This window comes from Falco cherrug, chromosome 5 (genome assembly GCF_023634085.1).
Source record: "Falco cherrug isolate bFalChe1 chromosome 5, bFalChe1.pri, whole genome shotgun sequence".
Taxonomy (NCBI): Eukaryota; Metazoa; Chordata; class Aves; order Falconiformes; family Falconidae; genus Falco; species Falco cherrug.
Window position 1 is genome coordinate 75,268,180 of NC_073701.1, and position 24,117 is coordinate 75,292,296.

Sequence of the window (24,117 nt, forward strand, 5' to 3'; positions counted from 1 at the left end):
ACTGACCTCCAGAAGCTGCTGCAGGAACTACCTCTACTTGCAATGAGCCTGTTCTCTGTTCTCAGCAGTCCTGCTCACAGCTTTGAAATGGAATGAGTTGTCCTTACACTTTTTCTTAAGTTTAGACTGATCAACTGATGTTCACTCCGTAGAACAAAAAGAAGTGAAAAGCAGCTATGATGAAGTTGGCAGGGAAAAAGGGAAGCTGATGCCGCGAAGGAAATGACGCTGCAAGCACCCAGTGCACGGGAGAGCCCCTCACCTCCGTTATCTGCCCAAGCTGATGGGGGATATGGAGCAGAGAGCTTTGCCTTCACCAGCTTTGGTTTAAAATGCAAATCAAAAGCTTGCTGTTCTGAAACGAAACTGGAAATATTTATCATATATTGATGAGCTATATATAGTTAATATATACTGCATATGGAGATACATAATCTACATCATTATTTCTCTTCAAATCATTTATACAAGCTTGGACACTTAAGCATGCACTGTAGATGAGTACCTACTTCTGTCTGATTAAGGAAAACACCTCAACACGCAAGTGTGAAAGGTCATGAAACTAAAATTTTCAATTACCTATTGATACTGCCTTCTTGGTATGTCACCATTTCAGACTAGCATCCAGTTTTCTGTTCTTTTTATACTTGAACAATACCATTATGCAACATACACATCCCCACCTTCAGCAAAGTAACCCAAGTGTTCTAAGCACGTGTATACGCACCCAAAATGCGCTGCTAGGCATAGGTGACTACTAAAAAAAAAGGTAGCACAGGACTAAGTTAAACAATGATTTAAGAAATGAAAGCAGTATTTTTCTGACAAATATGCATAGTAGTACAAAAACCCCAATAATCTTAAAAGTGACCTCACAGAATTTTTCACATTTGCCCAGTATAAAAGTTAGGTAACACAAAGTATTGATGAAATTTATGAGACTCCCAGAAACTCAGAATTCTAACATCAGGTGTTATCTCTTTTTTGGAAACAAAACTATGGTTTGGGAACAACTAATTGCCTTTCAGTAACAAAGCTGCTGAATAACTGCATGCTCAGAAATAACTTCTTTGAATTTATTAGCACAGAAATTATTTAATTAAGATTGAAGTAAAAATAACTATGCTGGGTTGGAGAAAAGAGTGTTTGTACCTTTTTCATTGTACCTTTATTATTTTAAGGTCTGGATAGAGGTAGTCTCCTGTATGAGCCTTCAGGACCTGAAGAAGCCTTAGCATCAACTTGCCGCTGAGCAGCTTCAGGCTTTGTGGACTACAGCAGTTTAAGGAATCGCTGCAGTTGGACCACTAGATACCATTCAATATTAATTCAGCATTTTTTACTTGTACTGAAGCTGGATGAAGAGTAAAAAAACCCTGCAACTCTCTATCGCTGTTTCCTTCACTCTGCCTTTTCTAACAAAACCAACGTCACAAGCAGGCAAATGTAAGAAAATTCTTCATACAGCACAGGAGTGTAAGAGCAAGAAACAGGGAAGAGAACCCAAGCTTAGTTTATCTGTGTTAGCTTTTATCTCTGTGTCCCCTCTGAAGTTTATAAAAAAAAAAAAATCACTGCTCAAAGGTGTTTTTTAGTCTAAAAATTTCATTTCTGAGATTAACAAAAGCTCTCAACTGCATCAGTTAGACAAGTACCCAAGATCCAGACACAGATATAATTCTTAAGGTTCTTATTCTTCTTGAGACACTTAGGGAATAGCTTTCTTGCTAACTGCCCTATTTCATCCCAATACAACCAGCGTTTAAAAAACTGCCTTAAGAAGGACAGTCCTTAAAAACACAGGCCTAAGCTCTACCAAACACTGCAATTTCGTTCAGCTGGACTGGAAATTAATTGGCAGAAGAAAATCTAAAAAAAGCTACTGAAAAATCAAACTTGATAAAAATAGAAGTTTAAACTGCTGTTTTAATCAATGTTTGTATCAGATTACCATAACTGTACACCAAATATTAAAGGACTACTTAGGACTAATGCCCTCATCAGTAGGCTCATTATCAGCGTGACCAGAACATAAGATCAAAGTTTAGCTGGCACTCAAGTACAGCACGGCTCCAAAGCAGAGGAAATATTAGCGTCATAGCACAGAGAAAAACAGTGGTTAGAATATCATACACTAAATTTTCAAAGTCAGTATCCCTGATGATCGTAAAAGGAATAGCAACCTAGATATTGTGAAGTTAATCACTGCTTCTGAACAGAACACCAAATAATTTGCACTTCTACAAAAAATGAAATGAGTGACAGATGGGAATCAGTTTCCCAAATCTTCCCATGGATGCTGTGGATTCAGTGGGATCTGCACAAAATATCAGTATCGCCTATTACACAGTTCTTAAAGTGCATTTCATCTGTTTGAGAAAGTAATAAAAAAAATTAGTTGAACACAGTGACTCACAATCAAAGAAAACATCCAACAGCATCATTCACAGCAAAGCAAACATCAGTGAAAATCTGTCCTTGCCATTATCCAACTTCTATACATTCACAGTAAGGTGGTAACAGGCGCTAGTCTGCCTAAAGACAAGGTTTCTCTGCATATATGACCACTAGGAAAAAATAATAAAATTACATGCAAGAAGCCTCCAAATTTGTTTTACCTCTTGAGCACAACTAGTACAGTTTTCATCTTAGTAGGATCACGTGGCAGTTGACTATCTCACAACAGTTTACTTTGCCAATGAGCATAGAAGAGACATGGATTTATTTCAATCAATTCAGCATCCTTATTCACATGTAGATATTGGAAAACAGTCATTTTGACCAATGAATACCAGTCCTGTGTTTCTTGGAAGACTTACTCAATTTTCCAAATCTGTAATGTTCAGATCCATTTCACAGCATTCTGCTATTTTGTTTCCATTTCCTACATCATTCGCAATGCCAACTTATTTACTGTGCACATGTATAACTGCTTAAAAATCAATTTTATTTATCACCAAGGAATTCTTTCACAGATGAATACTTAAATCATCACCCTCTGAAATAATCTTTATTTCTAATACTAGATAGAATTAATATTTCAGTTAAAGTAGTATTGAAATATTCACTATAGTAACAAGGAAGGGAAAATCTGCATGCCGGCAGTACCTGTAATGAAATGCTGTTTCAGACTCAATTTGCAGGCATTTCAAGGGCTGGGGGATGACACAACACCGAGTAACACTTGTATGTAACACATGAAGTCAGTTGCCAGTGAAATGCAAAAGATCCAGTAATTTAAAAAGGAAAAAAAAAAGTAGCTACCAGCTTGAAAGCTATTGGTAGTAACAGTAACAATGCAATTTCTTTGCTACCCACAAATATGGTACCAGTATCTAGGAAAACGTGTCTACATTTCTGCACAGCATGTCATTAACTGGAACACCACTGCAAACGCACAGATGTCAATACCACTGCAGAACAGGCAACAGGCCTTACGCAGACTTTTCCAATCTGCAGAAAAGGGCCAAGAGAGACAACTAAAACACTGGAGATTTCAGCCAAAATAACAGAAATACTTATATATAAAAAATGAAAGGGGGGCGGGGGGGGAAGGAAGCAATAAGCAAAGACTGGTTTCAGTACATCAGAAGGCATGAAAGATTTATTGCTAAAGCAGAAGTCTGAATATGAAGTTGTATGCGGCAGGAATATAACATCGCATAGGACCACTTGAAACCAAAGCTAGACCGTTATCAGACTACAGAACAATTTGGGAGCTGAAATTCTCAGAAAAGGTACTCCCCTCTTAAAAAGCAACAGCATCAAAATGAGTACACCATAGGGAGAAGACAAAAGCATCTTGTAGTTGCAAAAAGCAAAATAAGATACATGCACTAACACAGCCAGTCAACCTAGACTGTTTACACCTTTGAATACAAGAGTTCTGATAGTCATTGGTAATCCCAGTACTGTTCATATTATCTGCAAGGAATTCCGTCTAAAAATGAGACTCTAGGCTGTGTCAAAAATCAGAAAGGGTACATAAAAAAATGTAAAAACTGCCACTTTTTTTAACCTAAAAAAAAAAGGGGGGGATGGTGGTTAAGGTGTAGGCAGTTTAGAAGCAAAATTTCAGAACCAAAACATACCTGAACAGAAACCTGAGGCTGTAGCAGCCTAGACCACTGAGCAGGTCTTCAAAAGTAAATAAAGTTTTACTCTTACATGTAAAGTTGTGTTTGCTAAGCCATTTTCAAAGACCCATTTTTTCACTTTGGACAGGGCCTATGGTGCAGAAAGCTGTTTGCTATTAAGGAGGATCTAAACTTTAGTAAAATCTGATAGATGTTTAAAAAAAAAAATCCTTGAACGATCACCATATGGATCACCAGCACACAAATAAAATTGTTTGTTTGTTGGGGGGGGATGTGTGTATGTGTGTTTATTTTTAAGAAAACTAGATACATTGGGGTTTGGTTTTTTAAAAGCAGTATCTGGCAAGGCTGGCTTGGATAAAGCTGGAGCCTTCTGCTAATGCACTTGAAAAGCCACACGCTTGGTGCAAACAACCTGCAGCTCTTCTCTGCTCCTATTCTAACAGCTGGCACAGAACGGGAACGGAAGGCTATGTGATTGTGCATGGATGTTCATAAAGCAGAAGAGATTATGGGTGGAAGTTTCCAGATAATCCAGAAAACAAAGGGAGCTGAGACCACACTTCTATCAGAAAGGCTCAAATTCTTACACGAACGAACTAATTTTTCAAATCAGAATCTGCTAGAGTAATAACTTACCACGTCATACATGAATCATTTGCTCATGGCATGGAAGGGAAAGCAAGATCCCTGAGGCTGCAAAACGGGTAGTAATCTCTTAGCCAGCATTAAAAAAAATAGCAGTAAAACTTGAGGACATATTAGCCACATTCAAGAGATTTGTGTTTCTATTGCTTCTCTAATATGTAATTATGGCTATGTAGGAGTAATGTTTAGCAGTTAAAATATTGATTTAATTAGCAACTCCTTGACAGACCCATTTTAAACAGATCACGGCATCCATCTGTTAAATGGCTAACTTTAGTGCCAGGCATAAGTACACAGGAACAGTCTGAATTTTAACAACCTATAAGCCAAAAAAAATATGTTTGCAACAGAAGGGCCTCAGGTAGCTGAATTAGACATCACTTGGAAATCACATTGTTCTATTGCTACAAAGGAAGCCAAAGTGATCACTTAAGTGCATCAAACATTATAAGCTGGGTATGTAAGGACGTACAACTTTCAGCAAGTTGCAGGGAAAAATAGAAAAAACAGAGATACAGAGGGCTATGGAAATAACAACAGGCCTAGGATCTTGAGTTTTAAAGACTTGGTTGAAGGACTGGCTGTAGGGCAGTTTACTGCTATTTGTAGCTACCTGAAAAAGAAATACCATTCAGAGGTGTTTGAACTATACAGTAATGTTACACAAATAATTAAATAAGTTACATGACAGAATTTTTGCCATTATCATATCAGATGCTAGCTAGCCTTGAAATCCTCTTCCCTCAGAACACAGCTTAAGGGAATTCAAGCATTCCGTATGTTGGGAGAGGGGAGAACAGTTAACCTGGACACCACTTTTTTCTTAATGAAACAATTCTTGTGTTCAAACTGGGACTCATGTGGAATCTTCCTACCAGACACATTGGCAAGTATCTTTTTATTGCCCAGCACTACCACCCTAGGGTGCTATCAAGATCCAGATGCGTCTCTGTGAATTACAGGTCACTGCTGAAGTTGAGGCCTTTATAATTTGGTAAGTAACTACTGAAATATTCTTTGCTTTAATTTTAGTCAGGTAAGTGATTTAAGGTGAGGCGGGAGGTTGGTTGGTTGTTTCGTTGGGTTTTCTTTTCATGTGAAATGATAGTGGCTTGAGCTGAGGGAAGAGGCAAACAGAAAGGAGTTTGCTCTTTGCACCCCCTCATCAAGAGAGATGCACACAGTTACTGGTAGCACTCCTGGAGCCCACTGGGTGTCCAGGGCCCTCTGCAACAGGGGAAGAAGGTCTGTATGTCTGTCCCACATTAACATCTGACAGCAGGCGTTTGGGGAGTGCCTTTAATGAGCAGCTATAAGGAATCCTGCGAAAGGAGGACTGATTTTGCATTCTGACTTTACAAAGTCGATTTACAAAGAATGCCTCAGCTCTATCTCAGTTTGCTACAGCTCCTCACCCCACAATGGCGTAAGGGCACCCTATGCACTAGTGCAGGTAGAAACATAACCGTTTAGAGAGGCAGTTTAACTGAATTACTTTTTGCAGACCCAAAAATAAAACCGATCTGTTATTATGAACCTTTATTAAGCGGCTCACATTTCAGTATAAATCACACTAAAAAGATTTTTAAAAAAGATATTTACACTACAGTGCTGACACATTTAAAATGAAAAAATTGGTATAAATAAGCTCTATGGAAAAGCCTGGAATTGTCAAAAAGAATTCTGGCTCATCTTACAAAAAATATATATGTTAAATGTCAGCTCTACTCTAAAACCTACAACTCAAAATTATTTAAAGACTTCTTTATGTTAAACCTGCAGTGTTTACAGTGCATCTGGCCCTAAGTGCTTTGATACTTCACAGTTATGGACAGGCACTGAGGAATGTTACAAAGCTACATAACTATTTTCTGTAACAGATGCGAAGGCAAGTCGCAAACTTGCCTCACAGAATTTATGAATCTTTACATTATTACATCATTAAGTTTAAAAAGGAATTTAAAACCATATATACAAATTTAGCACAAAAAATCATCCTCTCTTTGTCCATGCAGTTTTGGATATGATGCACTATGTTGTCTTGCATCATCTGGATGTACGTGACCTCCAGAGCATAACTTGCCTTGTAAGTCCTTGCTGCCAGGTTCACATTTAGAATCCACTTCCAACTTAAATGCCGTCAATTCAACATGATCCAATCTAGTCTGAACATTCTGGCCCCCGACGTCCTTAGGTGCCACTGTCTTTTCAGCAAGATCAACATTCATGGGTTCCTCTTTTATTCTGTGAGATGCGATAGGTTCGTGTTTTATCGGCATAAATTCCTGCTGCAGATACTTCGTCTGCAGAGCGTCTGAAAATTTGGTGTCTTCGGAGGTATTTTTGCTCATCGTACAAATTCTGCTGTCAGTCTGAAGTCCAACAACCGAAGACTTGGTGTCTGCAGAAGTCTCTGCTTCAACAGTACTTGCATTTTGAGAAAGTTCTTCCTCTGAATGATATAGCTTGAGCCGGATGTGCCAAGCCAAACTGCACACAGCTGAAACTGTTTTGAACTGGTGTACAACATTCCTTGGGATAAAATATATGTCATTATCAAATAACTGAATTCTGGCATACCGAATGCCTTCCCTTCGCAGTTGATTAAGTTTTGCATCATCAACCCACTGGACACACTGGAGGAAAAAGGGAAGCAAAAGAAAAAGAGTGAGAAATCTGAATTAGGGCTCAGAGAACACCTGATCAACAGTTCATAGCATGCTTACCTGTGAGAGTGGAGGTTCATGCAAATCTAACTGCATTCGTTGAACTACCTCTAAGAAGTCTTCAGCATGAAAACAAATTACATCTTTGGTTATACGAGGCTGCTCAGACCTACAGAACAGTAAGAATTGCCCAGTCAGAGGCTGAAACTAACATGCAACAGACAATAAAGAAAATCTGCAAGTAAAGATAAAGCAAATGACAAAAAAAAGCCAACAAAACAATCCTAGCATTACCTACCTTTTGAAAAAAGGCTGACTGAAATGACTAATTCTCAAATACAACCTCACTAAACTGTTTAACAATTTCTCTGCAAGTGGCAGTAAAAGCAGTAAAAGGTCACCATTTTAATTTTTAGTTTTATTTGACCTCTGCCTGCCTTGATACTGAAAGACAGATGCCCCAGATACATCGGGCTTCCTCTGTCAACATGATCGGCCCATCAGGTACTTCAAAGTATGCAGCAATCTGATTACTATTATAGCAAATATCGCTTAGTATCTTTGCCTCAAACACTTTGTTCAGTTAGTAGTAAAGCTGAATCGACATTAAGCTGCCACAATGCTAGTAAGCAGCAAACACTGGCATCTTCCACAAAACATTCCTTATTTGTGCTCACTAGAGACCTACAGAAGAGCAAGATCTGAATTAATTTGCCTCCATATTCAAAGTGTGAGGAGAATTCACCTCTTGTCCCCCAACATCTCCCATAAGGAAATGCACACCATTTATATGATTCCTCTAGAGACATCTAGAATTAGCTAACAAAAGGTAAAACCAGCTACAGTCCTTTATTACTTTCTGATCTAAAAGCCAAACACAGTTCTTCGATGGAAACATAAAATTAAGCTCCATGTGTTTGGTTTTGATAATGTTTGGTTTTTCAAAGATGTGAAGATGTTATATGAAGGTTTAATTTATATAGGATCAAGCTCACTTTGAAGTGGTTTTGCAAGGCAAATCTATCAGCCAGGAAGAGCTGGTTAATGACTTTCTTCCTTCATCCTCTGCACTTTTCCCAGGGCTGACAGGAGTGCCGCACCACCCCCCACAGCTGGCTGCTGTGCAGTAACAGCACCACAGGCTGCATGTCCAAGTGCTGCCGAAAGGACTTAGGAACAAGCGGGTATCCTCCTCCCTGCCTCCCACCCGCCCGGCACAGCTGGCTCCTGGACCACCCCTGCATCAAACCAGGCTGCAAGTTCAGATCTACGGGGGCCCAAGGGAGAAGCCGATACAGCAAAACGCTTTGGTACATGCCAGAATTTATGTAATGGATGTTCACATGCTCTTAAAAGCAAGATCAGTTTTTTATATATAGTGTTATTAACAAAGCAGGCAATGATGTACTGTTTATTGGGCTTTTTAAACTGAGGAGACATGTTTAGTTTATTTAGGTCACGACCTCAATAAAGCAACAAATAACCAGTCTGAGGCTATTTCCAGAGAGAGAGAAGAAAAAAAAAAAGTGTCCCAGCTCAACTACTGAAAGTATGCTGGGGGGAATCTGCAGACCATATGTTTTTCTCTCAATTTTACAAAGATTAAAGTGTCTCCCTATGTTTTGATCTATATACTCTTGAAGAGGATTTGAACACTGAAAGCAAAAAGCTTACAGAAACGTCTCATCAGTAGCATAAAAAAAGATTAGCTGCATTAATATTTTTATAATGCAGGTATGTTGTTTTATTTTTTAAAAAATACGTACCTGCATCTGGAGTTAACAATATGTTTAAATTCAATTAAGAATCAAAATATAAGGAATATTTACATCCTAAAACTAATTCAATCCAAAGCAATGTTTTCACAGCAGTGTCTCCTCTACATTTTATAATTATGCAGGACAAAGTTTAGTTGATGATTTCTGGATCGTTCCTTTTCTCAGTCCCTATATATGTGCAACAGTATGCGTTACCAGCTCTGTGCTGCTATCAAAAAACATGGCATTGTTTGCAAACACACCAGAGAAAAAATATTGGCAGATAATTTTTCATTCTGCATTCACAGATTTGATGTTTAGCACAACTTTGAGACTGTATTTTGTAAAACCTGAAGTTTACAGACACACACACCACAGCAAAATAGTAACACAATAGTTTGGTTAGATGTCCAAAAGGCCATTAAATGCAAACAGAACTATAAGATAATTCCAGAAAAATCTGTAAGTCCCTACTAAAGCACTGCTACAATTATTTTTGACAAAAAAATTTTTCTCCAACTTCATTCTTCAGAAGGACTGCACTTTTTTTGCTCTAGCTTTTCATAACAGATTCAAGACTACAGGTTTTACCATAAGTGTTTCTGACCTAACGTATAAAGTCTGGCAACACAACTAACTCCTGTGATCATATAGAGAAGCATTAACAACTTCACACTCTGGAACACAGACTCGAAAGGTGCTTGCTGAGGCACAGGACAGAGGGGTTTAATTTTGCCAGCAACAATGCCATAAAGTATCTTTTGCTGTCCCTGTAAAAACCCACCCAAATTTCCCACATAAAATTCTTCTGTTTCCATAATTTAAAATTTCACTGGCATTTCCTAAGTTCTAAAGTACACCTGGTAACACCTACAAAAATGGTACTAATTAATCAGCATAATCACAACACTAGCGTTTATCAGACTTCAATGCAGTGCAGTCTTTTAAAACATTTGCTATCAACAGCCAGAGCTCTTCTACCATTTGTGACTATTCACAGAAATAAAGATCATAAACCCGTAATTTTAAAAAACATCTCAAATCAGGGGCCTGTCATATTTGGAATGCAAAAATTAGTTTTTTTTGTTCTTCCAAATAACTATGTTTTGTTTCCAAGTCTGTCCTCTATCCCAAAAAATTGCGTTTTGCCCTTCAGCAATTCTGTTCCTGTCATTTCTGAAAGACAACAGTTATCCTATTTAACATTAGCATCCTATGCTCAACTACTAAATAAATACCATTTTCTTTAAACGTACAGCAACTTGATTACAAAACTTTTTTTTTTGCACATCCAATTCATTTCTATACTAAGTAAACAGAAGCAACTCGGTTCAGCAAGTCTAGGAATTTATTTCTTATCTCCTTACAGAAAACATGGTTTTTATATATGATCTCATCATTAAAGCATATGCATTTTTACTGCCATAGTGCTGTAGTCATCCCTGGAATATCTCCAGCTTCCAGTTTTGTTTGACTAAAGATTTTTAAAACACCACCCAGTTTTTTTCAAAACTTCCATGCATGTTGTTTCCTTTAAAATACACCTACCCACAGCTTACATTAACTTCACTGTAAAGCAATGAAATTATTACAGTGTAACATTAATTAATAATGCTTCATTATCATAATCTCTCTTCATGTAAGTACAGTGAAATAACTTTTGAAAAATCAAACTTGAAATACTATTTGTATTGTGTTGTGTTATATATTTTCCTCTTCCACATACGTCAGTCCAGCATTTTTTATTCTGCATTAAAAGCTACATTTTCAGTCCTTACACTGAAGTGAAATGCTGACAGTTACTCTCCCCCCCCACCCCTCCCCCAACTGGGCAGTTTTGCCTAGCTTTGCCTATTTTCAGATCATACTTTAATCTACACAATTTTTATTTTTACTGATTTCATTCATTTTTTTCAAGTTTAATAGGAGTTTTAACTGAAGTTGAAGAGACACACTTTTCCAGAAGTCCCAATGTACGAGAAAAGATGAGGGTTTAGATCTGATAAGGAAACTTGTTTTTAGAACATAAATGAACAGGTAATGACTTCCAAGGGAGCAGGATCTTGTTATGAACATACAGGATGAGAATGGGAATTTCCCACAGACATTTAAATTGCTATTAATTTAAATTCTTACTAATTTCCAGTGGCACAGAGGTTTGGGGAGTGGAATTTTGTTTGGTCTGTTTGTTGTTTGGTTTTGGTGCGGTTTGTTTTATTTTGGTAAGTTGTTTGTGGTTTGTTTTTGTTGTTTTGTTTGTTGGTTGGGGTTTTTTTTTGTTTGTGGGTTTGGTTTTTTTGGTGGTTTTTTTTTTTTACTTCCTTTGATAAAGCACATGCTCTCTCTCTCTCCCTCCCGCCACCGCCCCAGTATCTCGGCTCTTGCACTGCCACCACTGCTCAGTCTTAATTCACTCCAGCTTCTCATAATCAGAAAAAGGAGGAAGTTTAAGGCTCCAGATTTCATCAACCTGAAGAGGAAGTAAACTGCAAAACCTCAGAGCCCAAAATGCACACACATTAATATGTGAACAATCAAGTTCTTCCCCAACGGTAATTACTCAGTTTTCTATCTCAATGAACTCCTGCACTGTAACACAAATTTGCATAATTTCATCCAAAGGGAATTCACCCTTCTAATTTCTAGACAAAGAGCAAAAAGTGGTTTTACTGTATACATATGTAAAACTAACCTCCAAAACTAAGGTCATTCCCCCAAACCAAGGTCAGAACATCCTGAACACCACTTCCTAGATTTGGACCAGGAAGCCCATATAATTAGGGGCTTTTTTTATTTGGCTACAATGCAAAGAGCTTCAAATGAGACACATTAATTTCCTAACTCTCATATGAGAATTCCAAACACAGACACCAAAAAACATCACACAACCTCCAACAGGATTCTTTCTAGGTGATCCACCATAAGTATATCCGGGTTATAACAGCCATGACTTTGAAGCAGAAGCATAAAAACTCTGATCATCTCCAGATAACACAAAGAAGTGCCAAACGGTCTTCATGTGCACCTCTGAGTCAGAAACTCAGGTCAGTTCATTTGCAATGTTTAAAGCAAAACAAGTGTGAAGTGTTTTTACATCTAACTCACTCTGTTACAGCAACTCAGTTACAGCTATTACACTCATTGCAAAACACCTTACTAGTTTCAGCCACAAAACAAACCTGTATGCAGTCTAGCAGAGGGCAAACACATCTAGTCCACAGAGATAGAGAGGAGAAAAAAAAAAGTCCAGTATCTATTATGTCTTCATTAAACCTCCAATACTAGATTAACCTATTCTGTGCTCCTTCTGCTAATTATAAATGAAATGCAGGCAAATTTTTTCAAACACCTAGGTAAGTCAATCAACACATACCACTCTCCACAGCGCACAGCCTTCAATACTCCCACAGCAGCTGTAGTCTGTCGTTCAAAGCCCTGTCCGATGTGATCTGCATGGGCTCGTGTCCGATCTTCAAATAGCATTTCACGGGGTTCACTGGTGCGAGGTAGGTACTGCAAGTTTTTTATTTCATTGGTAGTTCTGTATACAAAAAACAGTATTAGTGACACAGAATTTTTTCTTTATTACCTAATTTCCACACCATAGCCAATAGGTTTTTCTCTGTTCAGCGAGAACATGTAGTGAAATGAGATGAGCATTAACCCTTAGTATAAATTAAAAATTTAATGAACTATGCAAAAAATCAGAACACCTATACAACAAAAAAACCAAACACACCAACAAAACCCCAGCAACACCAACAAGAGCACAGCATCAGGGCCCTGAATGCACTAGAAGGCCCTAACGACTAAGCAGCCTCACCTACAGTCTCCACCCACAAATGCAGGCACAGAGACCAGGAGACTCATTTTATCTCAGGCCTGGGCCTTCAGTCCTGGCCTGAGCCACGCTGGTCTCGACCTCAGCCAGAGGTGTGCTGGGCCACAGACTTGCTTCCCAGTTTGACCTCTAGACAGCTTTGTCACGATGGATCTGCCGGGCAATCACTGGACCTGATCCTCACTGTCAGATCAGCTTCCTGGCCTGAACTCAGACATGCCCATCACCACACGTGGGAGTCTGGGCTGAACCTGGCCCCCCAGCCCCAGGCCTTCCCCACCTGCCCGCGCCCCACCCCAGGCACTGTGAAACTGGGGCCTACTGTGATCAGCCCCTGGCTGGGAACTGCCAACATTTCCCACTTCCCAACTATTAGATACATATTTCTACTGTCCCTGAAGTCCTTCTTCATCGTTTGTGTTTCTATCAAGCTGCTGGGAAATGCATTTCATTCTGTCACAGAATGGGGCATGAGAAGCACAAAAAGATTATTTCTTCAGGGTTTAATGGAAGTGAAGGAAACACTGCAAAGCAGGAACAGAGCCACAAGACAATTTTCTTGGCCGCCTGGAGCCAACATTGTCTGCCACACTTTTCCCAGAGCTGTTTATAATCCTAACAGCCAAGATTGGAAGGTACATGTCCAGCTGCCCCAACTCAGCTCAAGTGGGTTGCTCAGGACTGTGCCCAGTCCAGTTTTGAGCAACTCCAAAGATGGAGACTCCACAAGCTCTCTAGGCAACCTGTCATAGTGTTCAACCTTCCAGACAGTAAACTCTCTTCTTCCTCATTTTAAATGGAATTTCTTGTAATTCAGTTTGTGCCCATCACCTCTGGTCACACCACTGAGCACTGCTGAAAAGTCCTTCTTACAAACTCCCATCAAGTGCTTATAAACATGGATACGATCCCACCAAGCCTTCTTTTCTCAAGGGTAAATCCCAGATCTCCCATGCCCACCTTTAACACCACCAGACTTGCTCCAGTATGCCCATGTCTGTCTTGGACCGGCAAGCCCAGAACTTGATGTGATATTCTGGATGTCTCAGCAGTGGTGAGCAGCGGGGGAAGAATCATCTCCCTCAACCTGCTGGCAGTGCTCTTCCTAATCCTGTCCGGGAGGCTGCTGGCCTGCTTTACCAGGAAGGCACGCTGGTGGGCTTACGGTCAACCTGTCATCCACCAGGACCCCCAAGGCCACCTCTGTCAGGCTGCTGCCCAGCCAGCTGGGCCCCAGCCTGTGCTGGCACACAGGGCTGTTCCTCTTTGCGCGCCCCTGTGAAGACTTCATGCGTCCACAGAGTTGACCCATTCCTACAGCCTCCCGAGGTCACTCTCGCTGGCAGCACAACCCTGTGGTGCATCAACAGCTCCTTCTGGTTTTGCAACACCTGCAAAGTTGCTGAGGGTGTGCTCTGTCCCATGATGCTGGTCGTTAATGAAGATGATGAACAGCATTGGCACAAGGTATCAATATCTGAGTTACTGCAGTAGCATCTGTCCTCCAGCTGGACTTTGTGCTGCTGATCGCAACCCTTTCAGCAGAGCAGTTAACCCAAGTCTTGAACCACTTCACTGTCCACCAGTCCAGTTTGTCCTTCATTCGTTTGTCTGTTACGATTTACAGGAGATAGGTGTCCAGTGTGGAAAGCCTTGCTAAATTCGAGATAAACCACACACCTGGCACTCATCCTCTAAACTAGTCATTTTGTTGTAGAATGTTATCAGGTGGATAAGGTATGATTTCCCCTTTGTAAATAAATAACAGTTCCTCCAAATGATCATCTTGTCCCTCATGCTTGAAATGGCGTCCTTCCAAAGATGAAGGTGAGACCGACTGACCTGCAGTTCCCCAGATCCTGCTTCATATCCTTCTAAACAACTGGAGTGACATTTGCTTTCTTGAGGTCCTCACGAACCTTTGTCCATTGCCATGACCTTTCAAAGATGATCAGGAGCAGCCTTGCAATGATACTGGCCAAGTCCCACAGCACTTGTGGATACATCTCATCAGGTCCCATGGGGATTTTGTCTAAATTGTACATCTCATATGTTCCTTAACCTGATTCTCCTCCACTGAAGACGAGTAGTCCTTGCCCCATATATTCCTATGTCTCCAAGGCCTGGCATTCCTGAAGGTATATCCCATGAGTAAAGGGCAAAGAAATCATTGAGTTACCTTGCCTTTTCTTTGCCTTGTGCCTGCAGACCCTTTGCCCCATTCAGCAGACATTTTACACTTTCCCTAATCTTTCTTTTGCTGTCTATATGCCTGTAAAAGTCCTTGCTGCCCTTCACATCCCTTGCCAAATTCAGCACCAGATGGTCTTTGGCTTTAACTGTATTGCCTTCGTGGCTGGGGAGCGTCTCTATACTTCTTCTGAAGCATCTGACTGCTTCCACTGCTTGTATGCTCCTATTTTACATTTGAAGTTTGAACAAGAGAACTTTGAAGACATAATATTCAAGCTCTGCAGAGAACATCCCTACTCCTAAGCTGGTACTTATACCCCATACCACTGCAATGCTTAATGATGTCATTTAATGTTGGAGGTGTTAATTTTCAGATGAGAGAGAAGCCCTTGTCCCTTAAGATCTTTAAACATCCACTCACATTTAAGAACCAGGGTATTAATTCCAGTCTCATGGCATGCATCAGTAGTTGTTTGCCTGTTCATATTTCCCTGCAGTTTTCCCCTTAAATTCCTACTACAGCTCCAAAGAGATCCAGCACCTTACTTGGCTAGATAGTAAACACATTTTCAAAAAAATCCACATCCGTACAAAAGAAAGTAACTTAAAAGCATATGTTGAGATGAAGATTTACAGGAATTTATATTTAGATACAGTATCAACCTGTAAAAATGTTTGGGACAAAATTAGTTTTTAGAGAAAGAATACTAACCAGACATTTATTAAGCAAAATAATTCAACATACCTCTTCCTTTTGAAAGGTGACTTTGGCATGTCAGCCACAGGGATCATCTGTTCTCCTGGACGTACCCACATAATGGGACCATCATCACTGTCTTTACGACTCTCTAATTTTAAACTAGAAAGTGTTCCCCATGGCAGTGTACACTAATGGGAAATACAAGCCACAATTTTGAAGTGAGTTACTTTAAAAAGATTTTAAAAGCAGCCTCTATCTGTCACAATGGAAACATTTATTAGACCACTCAATTATCTAAGCAAGATCACATACTCTCAGTTTTATTAGAACAGCAGTATATTGTCCCCCTTCTCCCAACCATTCCCTTCTGTCCTTACTTTTAAGAAGGGTGATTCTTCCAACATATCAAGGAATTCAGGGAAGTAATCCCCCACTTCCTCATCAACTGCTCCAACCAGGCTGATCTGTCTCATTGGGCCAGCTCTATACGTACCATGAGAGTATGTTCTTTTTACCTACAAGTAGAATATGACAACAAAAGTTATACCGAGTCCACTACTGTTCAAAGTCTACGTTCAGTAAACACTCTTAATCTCCATGTTTGTGTTTTCTGACTGATATTAGTCCTACAGTCTTCTGTGTACTTCCGATTATTATGAAGTCAATTAATATGAGTTCATCACCGAAGACAAAACCTCTTAAAGACACAAGACAACTTCTATTTTACTTGAAGTCTGAAGGTAAGATTGAGTAACTATAGCCTTTCAAAAAAATAACATTTGGAAGTAGAAACTGTGAAAAGGTATTAACATATGGTCTGCTCAATGACTAGTAAATAAGGATTCTTACCTGGATTACTCAACTGAATTGATTACTGGCTGAATTTTTACCTTTTTCCTGTAACAGTTACGCAGAGCCCTGAGTTACAAGTAATTAGCATCTGAACTTTTACTCTGTTAATCATCTTCTCCAGTATGACCTCTGTGTGAGCACGTTAACTGGAGCTAATTTATTACAGTGGAAACAAGGCTCATTACAAGTTAGTATAGGAAAAGAATTACACTTATTCCTTCATTTTTGCTGTGCTGTGCTAACACACCTCACACTCCCTTAGAACTTTAACAGCTATAAAATTCACCTCATGAAAACTCTTTTCTTTTTAACTTAAACAGAAACATCTCGTCAGGTTTTTTGGTTTTGTTTTGTTTTTTTTCAATAATCTGATCTTGTTGTGTTACATCAACAAAATACTTAGGCATGAGATTGATGAGGATCACTTCCCTTTAAGCTTCCAATCTCCTATTTAATAGGCTGAAAGACACAGTGGTATTAGATGAAGCATGACCAGATCAGAACAGAGGGAAGAGAAAATAGTTTATTGCACAACTCAAGTAAGGCTCTTGCACTGCATCTCTAAGACATTCTGCATTCAAAGCAAGAAAAAAGGTAGAAGAAAAACAGTTAACAAAGTACTGTTTAGCTATGGTCCTCACCCAAACAAACCATTAAAATTCCTAGTAATTATGGCAGGACAGAGGAGAATAAGCATCCTTTCCTCTGAAAACAGGACTAAATTGTACAACATGGAACAATACTGTGCCCTGCTGAGAAGCTAGACTGAGGTAACCTGACTCATTCCAGATACACAGAACTAAATACTCTTCTTCAGATCATCTCAGTTGTCATACACACCCAGGGAAGTGAGGACTGGCTAAAAGTAGGATTTCACAAAATGTCTGAGCTAGTGTAATGGCAAGTCAGCACAGACATACTGAAAAGAGCAGTACTCCTCTATTCCCCAAACCCTTAGTCATACATTCTTGTAGCGTTTTTGCATGGACATCTGGTGATTTTATGATTAAACATCAGAAAGCATTCACTTTTGCCAAATCTGCACTAGCTCAGTCCTCAGCTCTATCTGCACTGGCGCAAAGCATCAGGAGGTCACACAACTAAAGCACTGGGACAAGGAAGGGACACTCACTTGTGTGACTTATATTACATCATTGGCTTACTGGATAGACCAATTCCAAAGTACCCTAAAACCCACTTTCTAAAGCTACAGATAGTCATAAATCTGTTAACTGTTTACTGATAAATTTAAGATGCAAAAGGATGCTTCTTCTACTGGCATAAGTATTCCACCACTCCAGGCCAGGATGTTAAGCTGCTGTTTTCATCCACGCTCCTGATTAGAGGGAACCATTTTTCTATCTTTTCCGTTGCTTTCTTCTGCTACCACTACCATTCTCCCAAGTACCAAGTGACAGGACAAAAGGAAACTGCCTCATATTATGCCAGAGGAAGTTTAGATCAGGTCTTAGGAAGTTTCTTCACTGACAGGGTTTCTTAAGCATTATTAGAACAGGCTGCCCAGGGAAGCAGTTGAGTCACCAACCCTGAAGGTATTTAAAAGACATGTAGATCTTTGTGTGGTGGTGGACTTCAGTGTTAGGTTAACAGTTGGACTCTTACAATCTTAAAGATCTTTTCCAACCTAAATGATTCTAGGATTCACACAGCATATGATAAATTAGCTGTGGAACTACTCCAACTGAAAACTCTACAACTTCACCCAAAATTACGAACTGAAGTTAGGAGAGGTTCCGCAGCTTTCAGCTGATCAACTCACCCATCTGGCCTATGTACTAGGTGTTGGCAGTGAAGCATGAAATCAGCAGAGTTTTTTAAGTGCAACATAATCCTTGCTTAAGGTAAATCAATTAAGAAATTTCTTATATAGGCCCAAAACCACCATGTCAGTGAAAGTTAAAACTGAAAGATCAGCTCAACTTTTTTTAAGCATTATTGGCCCATCCCAATTCGCTCCTAGCTCTCCTGACCAGTTATGTTCCCCTCATTCAACAGGCAGAGCAGATTCCTTTTCAAGATCCAGCTTTGGAGAGGTGAAATGCCAAAAATAATGCTAAGAATGTCAGAGCTACAGGACAAATGGTTTCTTCTGGGACCATATTCAGATTTGTATCATTGCAAAGAGAATAAAATGTTTGAGTGTTTCAAGAACTCTGTGGTGGGTTAACCCCAGGCAGCAGCAAAGTACCATACAGCCCCTTGCTCACTCAACACTCCCAACAGTGAGAGACAACAGGGAAAGCAAAGGAATGCATGGGTCCAGATAAAGACAGATTACTAAGTGAACAAGAGAGGAAAGCGAATAAGAGAGGAAAAACACAAAGTGGTGTTCTTCATCACCCACTACTGCCCACAAGCAGATCGACATCCCGCCAGTCTCCCAGCAACAGCCACTTTCCAAACCAAATGCACCCCCTGGCCCTCTCCATTTATTGCTTAGCACGTTACATGGCATCGAATATTCCTGCAGCCCATTTGTGTCAGCTGTACCAGGCATGTCCTGTCCCAACTTCTTGTCCACCCCAGCCTACTCACCAGGGGGTCCAGAATGGGGAAAAAGAGAAAGCCTTGATGCTGTGCAAGTGCTGCTCTGCAATAGCTCAAACACCGATGTATTATGAACAGTTTTAGTCACAATCCAAAACACAGTCCCTTAATAGGCTACTATGAAGAAAATTAATTTTAATCCATGCAGACCTAGTACAAACAGACAATAAATCCATGCTGGTGATGAAAAAAGGGAAGGTCTGCTCCCTCTCTTTCCCTTCTTTCCTGCTAGCACTGTCTTCAAAAGGTAGACTGGGAGCCATCTTAGGGAATGGATCTGACTTTAACCCACAATTACTTGAATTTAAGAACATTATGTAAATAAGAATTAAATAAAGACATAGCTGATAAAGACTAATGCCTGGCCAGAGAGAGCAAGAGGGAATCTGGAAGAGGAGGCAGCTGTTGGCAATGAAAAGTAACTCCTATCTCTTATCTTCCATGGAATATAGCACCCTGAACTCTAGACTCAGATCAGGAGTTGCTGTTTAGATGACACTATCTTAAAGAATTAGAAAAACATATAAAAAGGTAAGGTCATTTGTGGAGGGAAGAACTAGCTAGCAAACAAAATTAATTTTCACTCACTCAAAAATTAGACTGCTACTAAGTAATAATGTGAAAACACTGAACACCTTCCACTGTTTGACCATGACAAGTAAAATTAATCCTCTTAAAGACAACAACAAATTAAGTCTAATCTATGGCATATCAGATAACAGCAACACTTTCCTTTTACTGTCAGCATCCTTTGGCTGCTTTGTTCATAGGAAGGGAAGTTTCCTCTGTATTTTTCTGAACTCACAAAAACAATACTGATGTACCAAAACCAGTACTTGTTCACCGAATTCTATATATTATGTGCTGACCACAAAAATCAAATATTATACAACTTCTATAAATAATCGTCCTCAATGTCGTTTTACATTACTGTATGCCTATGTTTTTAGAATGTTATAAATGTGCTCAAATAAACAGCATGCAGTTCTTCTAGCATGCAGGCATTGTGAACAGAATCAATACACATATGCAAAAAAAACATGAATGAAATCCAGTATAATACAACGGACAAGTAAAATAGAAACATATAACCAAATAAATACAACATAGCCTAACTTCTTTCTTCTTGCATAGCTTAAATTTGAAGTATGTCACCTAAAAGCACACAAAAGGAGACTGTCATTCTCTTGCATCAAGGTAACGGGAAATTATGACAGTAGAACCACCACTGAATTTAGAATTAGTAAAACTTGAGAATTACCTGCTTGTACAACTAGTACTGCATCAACGGATTTTTTTAGTGTAACTGAACTTGCTCAGTTTTAAGTAATGAGTGCTAAAAAGCAAATATTTTGCAATAAACATCTTTGTGCCTAAAAGAATCTGAAGACTAAATCTGAATATATACACATAAAATACTGACAACAATATATTTTAGCATTATCATTCTACAAATAGCAAACATTTTAGACACTGTATATTAAAGATGTTTCCATTTTCTGTTTGGAAGAGAAACAAACTGGAAGGAAGTGTCCAGAGAAAGCAAGCATTTCAGTAGACTGATTTTTTTTTAACAAAAAAAAAAAACCACACACACAGAAAAAAAACCAAAAAAACCCCAAAACCCACGCATGAACTAGGGCAAGTTACAACTGAATTCCTATTTTTAATACAGTAGGGTGGTGGGTTTTTTTCAGTTGAAGTTCTAACATTTTCTTGTGAGAATTTTAAAATTTAAATTTCTTTCAGTTTTTTAGCTTTAAAACCAGGAGGTCTGGAAAAGCAGCCTTCATAGAACAAACTAACAGAAAAACCCAAAAAAATATCCAAACCCACTGAAAGGAAAATAAAAATCAAGAAACCCACAAAGAAAGCCCCAAAGACCAACAAAAGAAACAAAACCATTAAATCACCATAATCACCATAAAAATATGCTGGGAGATCAGAGGAAATAGCAGGTTTCATTTCACTATGCAAGTGCACAAGCAATGTTTCATAGAACCAAAAAAATCCAGCTTCACATTCACTGTTATTTCTCTAAATCTGGTATCTCAAATGCTATAGTCATGAAGAAGCAATGTAGCATTATTTTCTTATCTGGAACATTTTGAAAAAAGTGCCAAATGGTTTTCTGTTCCTTGCCAACTCTTTTCAAATCCTAAAATGTTTACATATATTTTCAGTTCCAAATGGGAACTGATAGTGAAACATCAAAATTTCACTTAAATATTCATCAAAATGGCTCTGAGTTTAAAAATACTTGCAAATGTACTTGCTACTATTTACTTTTAAACCACATATAATTCATACTACTTCCCCCCTCCTCTTTTTTTGCTTAAGTCAGGGTTTTCATATCAAAGTGAGATGCCTTTAAAGTTACAGCATTAATCACAAGGTGACAAGGTGATTCATTGTCATTTAAGCTTCAATTTCAATAAATATACAATTACCCAATTGGAAGTTTCTGGAAATACAACCCTAGTGTTTTTACTGCAGTATAGTTCCACCAGTACCCTTTTATGACTGTAGTTTATCACTTCACGTTTCAGCTTGCAGATGAAATGCTCGAGTAATGCAGTGGATGGACAGACATTTTTAAAAGCAAGATAACCTATTATTCTGAATTCTGATGACACACAAACAGTGAAGCAGTCTATAAGGAATTTAAAAAAAAAATAGCATCAATTAGATACCTTCACAGGAAATAATCTTGTGAAAGTGGAGTAGCTATCATGCTCTTTTCACTCAGCAGGACAGGGTTCAGTCTCAGATCCTGTCCAAGCTGCCAGTACAAACCTCTAGGAGGTTTTTTAGGTTTGTTTTTTTGTTAATACAAACTATACAACCAAAAAAGTAACATAGAACTATCACTTCATATTTAGTGGCTGAGACTGTCAAAAAGCAATCTAGAAAGATAACTATTCTCCAAGTGGAAAACAAATGAGCATGTGGTAGATTTCTAATGGCATTCCATGTGAATTGATTCCTTGTTGAATGGTATCCAGTAACTGAAAACTTTCTTTGCTTGGAAAACAATAAGCTGCTGTTATCTATCAATAAAGTCTTTTACACATAGTCTTATGAATTATCTGATAAAGAGTTTTACCCCCAAACTTCAAGAAGTGAGGAAAACCACTCATTTGAAAGTCACAACACAAACATGCACTATCACTACTATTGCATTTCTTCCTCCAAAACACTTATTCTTTATGCTATCTGAATATCCAGTGTTCACCGCAGTTAACGTAGGCAACATGGAATAAATTACTTCCGACGAGGAAACAAACAACAGAAATTGTTTCTCTGAAGATACAAATTAACTGCTGTTACTGAATGGGGCGGATTGTGTAGTCCCATACTCATCCTTGAGTTACCTCTAGCATAGTAAATAAAATTTTCTAACTCAGTAATAACCTGCTCCTGAGTGACTGGTTTTAAGTTTTCTGCTGGATTCACAAAACAAACTGGGTCACCAGTTAGAGAAGCACAACAGCTTTGCACAAGAACACGCATCTGGGTAGAAAGAAGCAAGGACATTCTCTTTTAGCAGCAACAGGTGCTAGACTGGCTCTGACAATTTGTCTAACTGCACAATGAGCAGTGCAAAATACAAGTGACTTTTCCTAAACTGAAGAGGCTTAATGACAAGTATCCTCACATAGTACGAAGGTAGTAAGCAAGCTTTAATAAATCAATGACAACTCAAAAACACAGAACAGATTCTTCAAAGCTGAAAGAGGATAAGCATACCATCTTAAAGAAGCAGGTATCAAGAGAAGCAAGACACAGACACCATTTAGCCTAGTTTCAAGTTCCAGAAAAAACGTTTGCTAGATACTCCCATCCTAACCCCCTAGAAATTAAGACTGTAAAAGCTAATAAGTATGGAAATGTCAAAAAAGTATCCCAATCAAGTCAAACTAACCTTTCTTTCTATGACAGGATAGGCTTCTTCAAAAGACCAGTACACACCTTGTCATTTGACATTTGCATTATGTCTTCAGAACTGCTACAGAAACATGGTCTAGTAACAGCAAACCCCTGGCAGTTTTAATTTGTCTGTGTTCACGTAACTATCAATATGAGAGGGCCAACGGTGGGGCACGCAGCAAGGATCTTACCTTTGAACACAACATATGCTTATGAAACCTGCAGGTAACACAAAGCTGCAAGACCACTACAGGAATGGATCAAAACTAACAAGACCTTAGATAAAACGGAGAAGGGCTCTGAATACATAAGATATAATTCAATTTGAATAAAAGCAAAGAACTACACCCAGCAATATATAATGAACTGCATAAACACAAAAAAGGGAGTGATTCAGCTTAGCAGGATCTGCTGCTACAGCAGATCCTCAACCACTCTGAAAAAGGCAGGAATAGATAACAGAGCAATAATTTGCAAGAGACTTGAAGCAATCTTCTCGTACTCCTTGACAATATATCAGGCAGACACTGTCCATTTTCAGTAGCACATTTTAAGAAAAATAAGGCTGAATGAAGAGAGCATAAGGGGAGAGCAGTAAGACTGATAAGGATATAACACAATGGTAGACTGAAATAACTCAAATGACTCAAACTGGCGGGGGGGGGGGGGGGGGGGGCGGCGCGCGCGGGGCAGCTGTTAAGCAATCTTCAAATAAAGAGAACAGGACAGAAAGGCATAAACTGTTTGCCTTATCCACTAAAGATCAGAATAAACAGACTCGCAGGAGGATTAAGATAAGAGGACAAAGGAAAAAAAAAGATTTTTCAACAGATTTCTTTGGCAAGTGTGAAACCACCTAGAGATC

The 24,117-nt window shown here is 39.0% G+C and overlaps 1 protein-coding gene across 2 annotated transcripts in view; it reads right to left on the bottom strand.

Moving 5' to 3' along the window:
• Positions 1-2,991: 2,991 nt before the first annotated feature.
• RSBN1L (round spermatid basic protein 1 like) overlaps positions 2,992-24,117 on the bottom strand; it is a 53,599-nt gene continuing 32,473 nt past the window's right edge. For both annotated transcript variants that reach the window (XM_055710731.1, XM_055710730.1), the window contains 5 exons: positions 16,280-16,417; positions 15,948-16,090; positions 12,542-12,709; positions 7,472-7,580; positions 2,992-7,381 (listed from right to left, as the gene is read on the bottom strand). In XM_055710731.1, the coding sequence (XP_055566706.1) occupies positions 6,725-7,381; positions 7,472-7,580; positions 12,542-12,709; positions 15,948-16,090; positions 16,280-16,417 (1,215 nt within the window). In that variant the 3' untranslated portion in view covers positions 2,992-6,724. The remainder of the gene's footprint in view (positions 7,382-7,471; positions 7,581-12,541; positions 12,710-15,947; positions 16,091-16,279; positions 16,418-24,117) is intronic.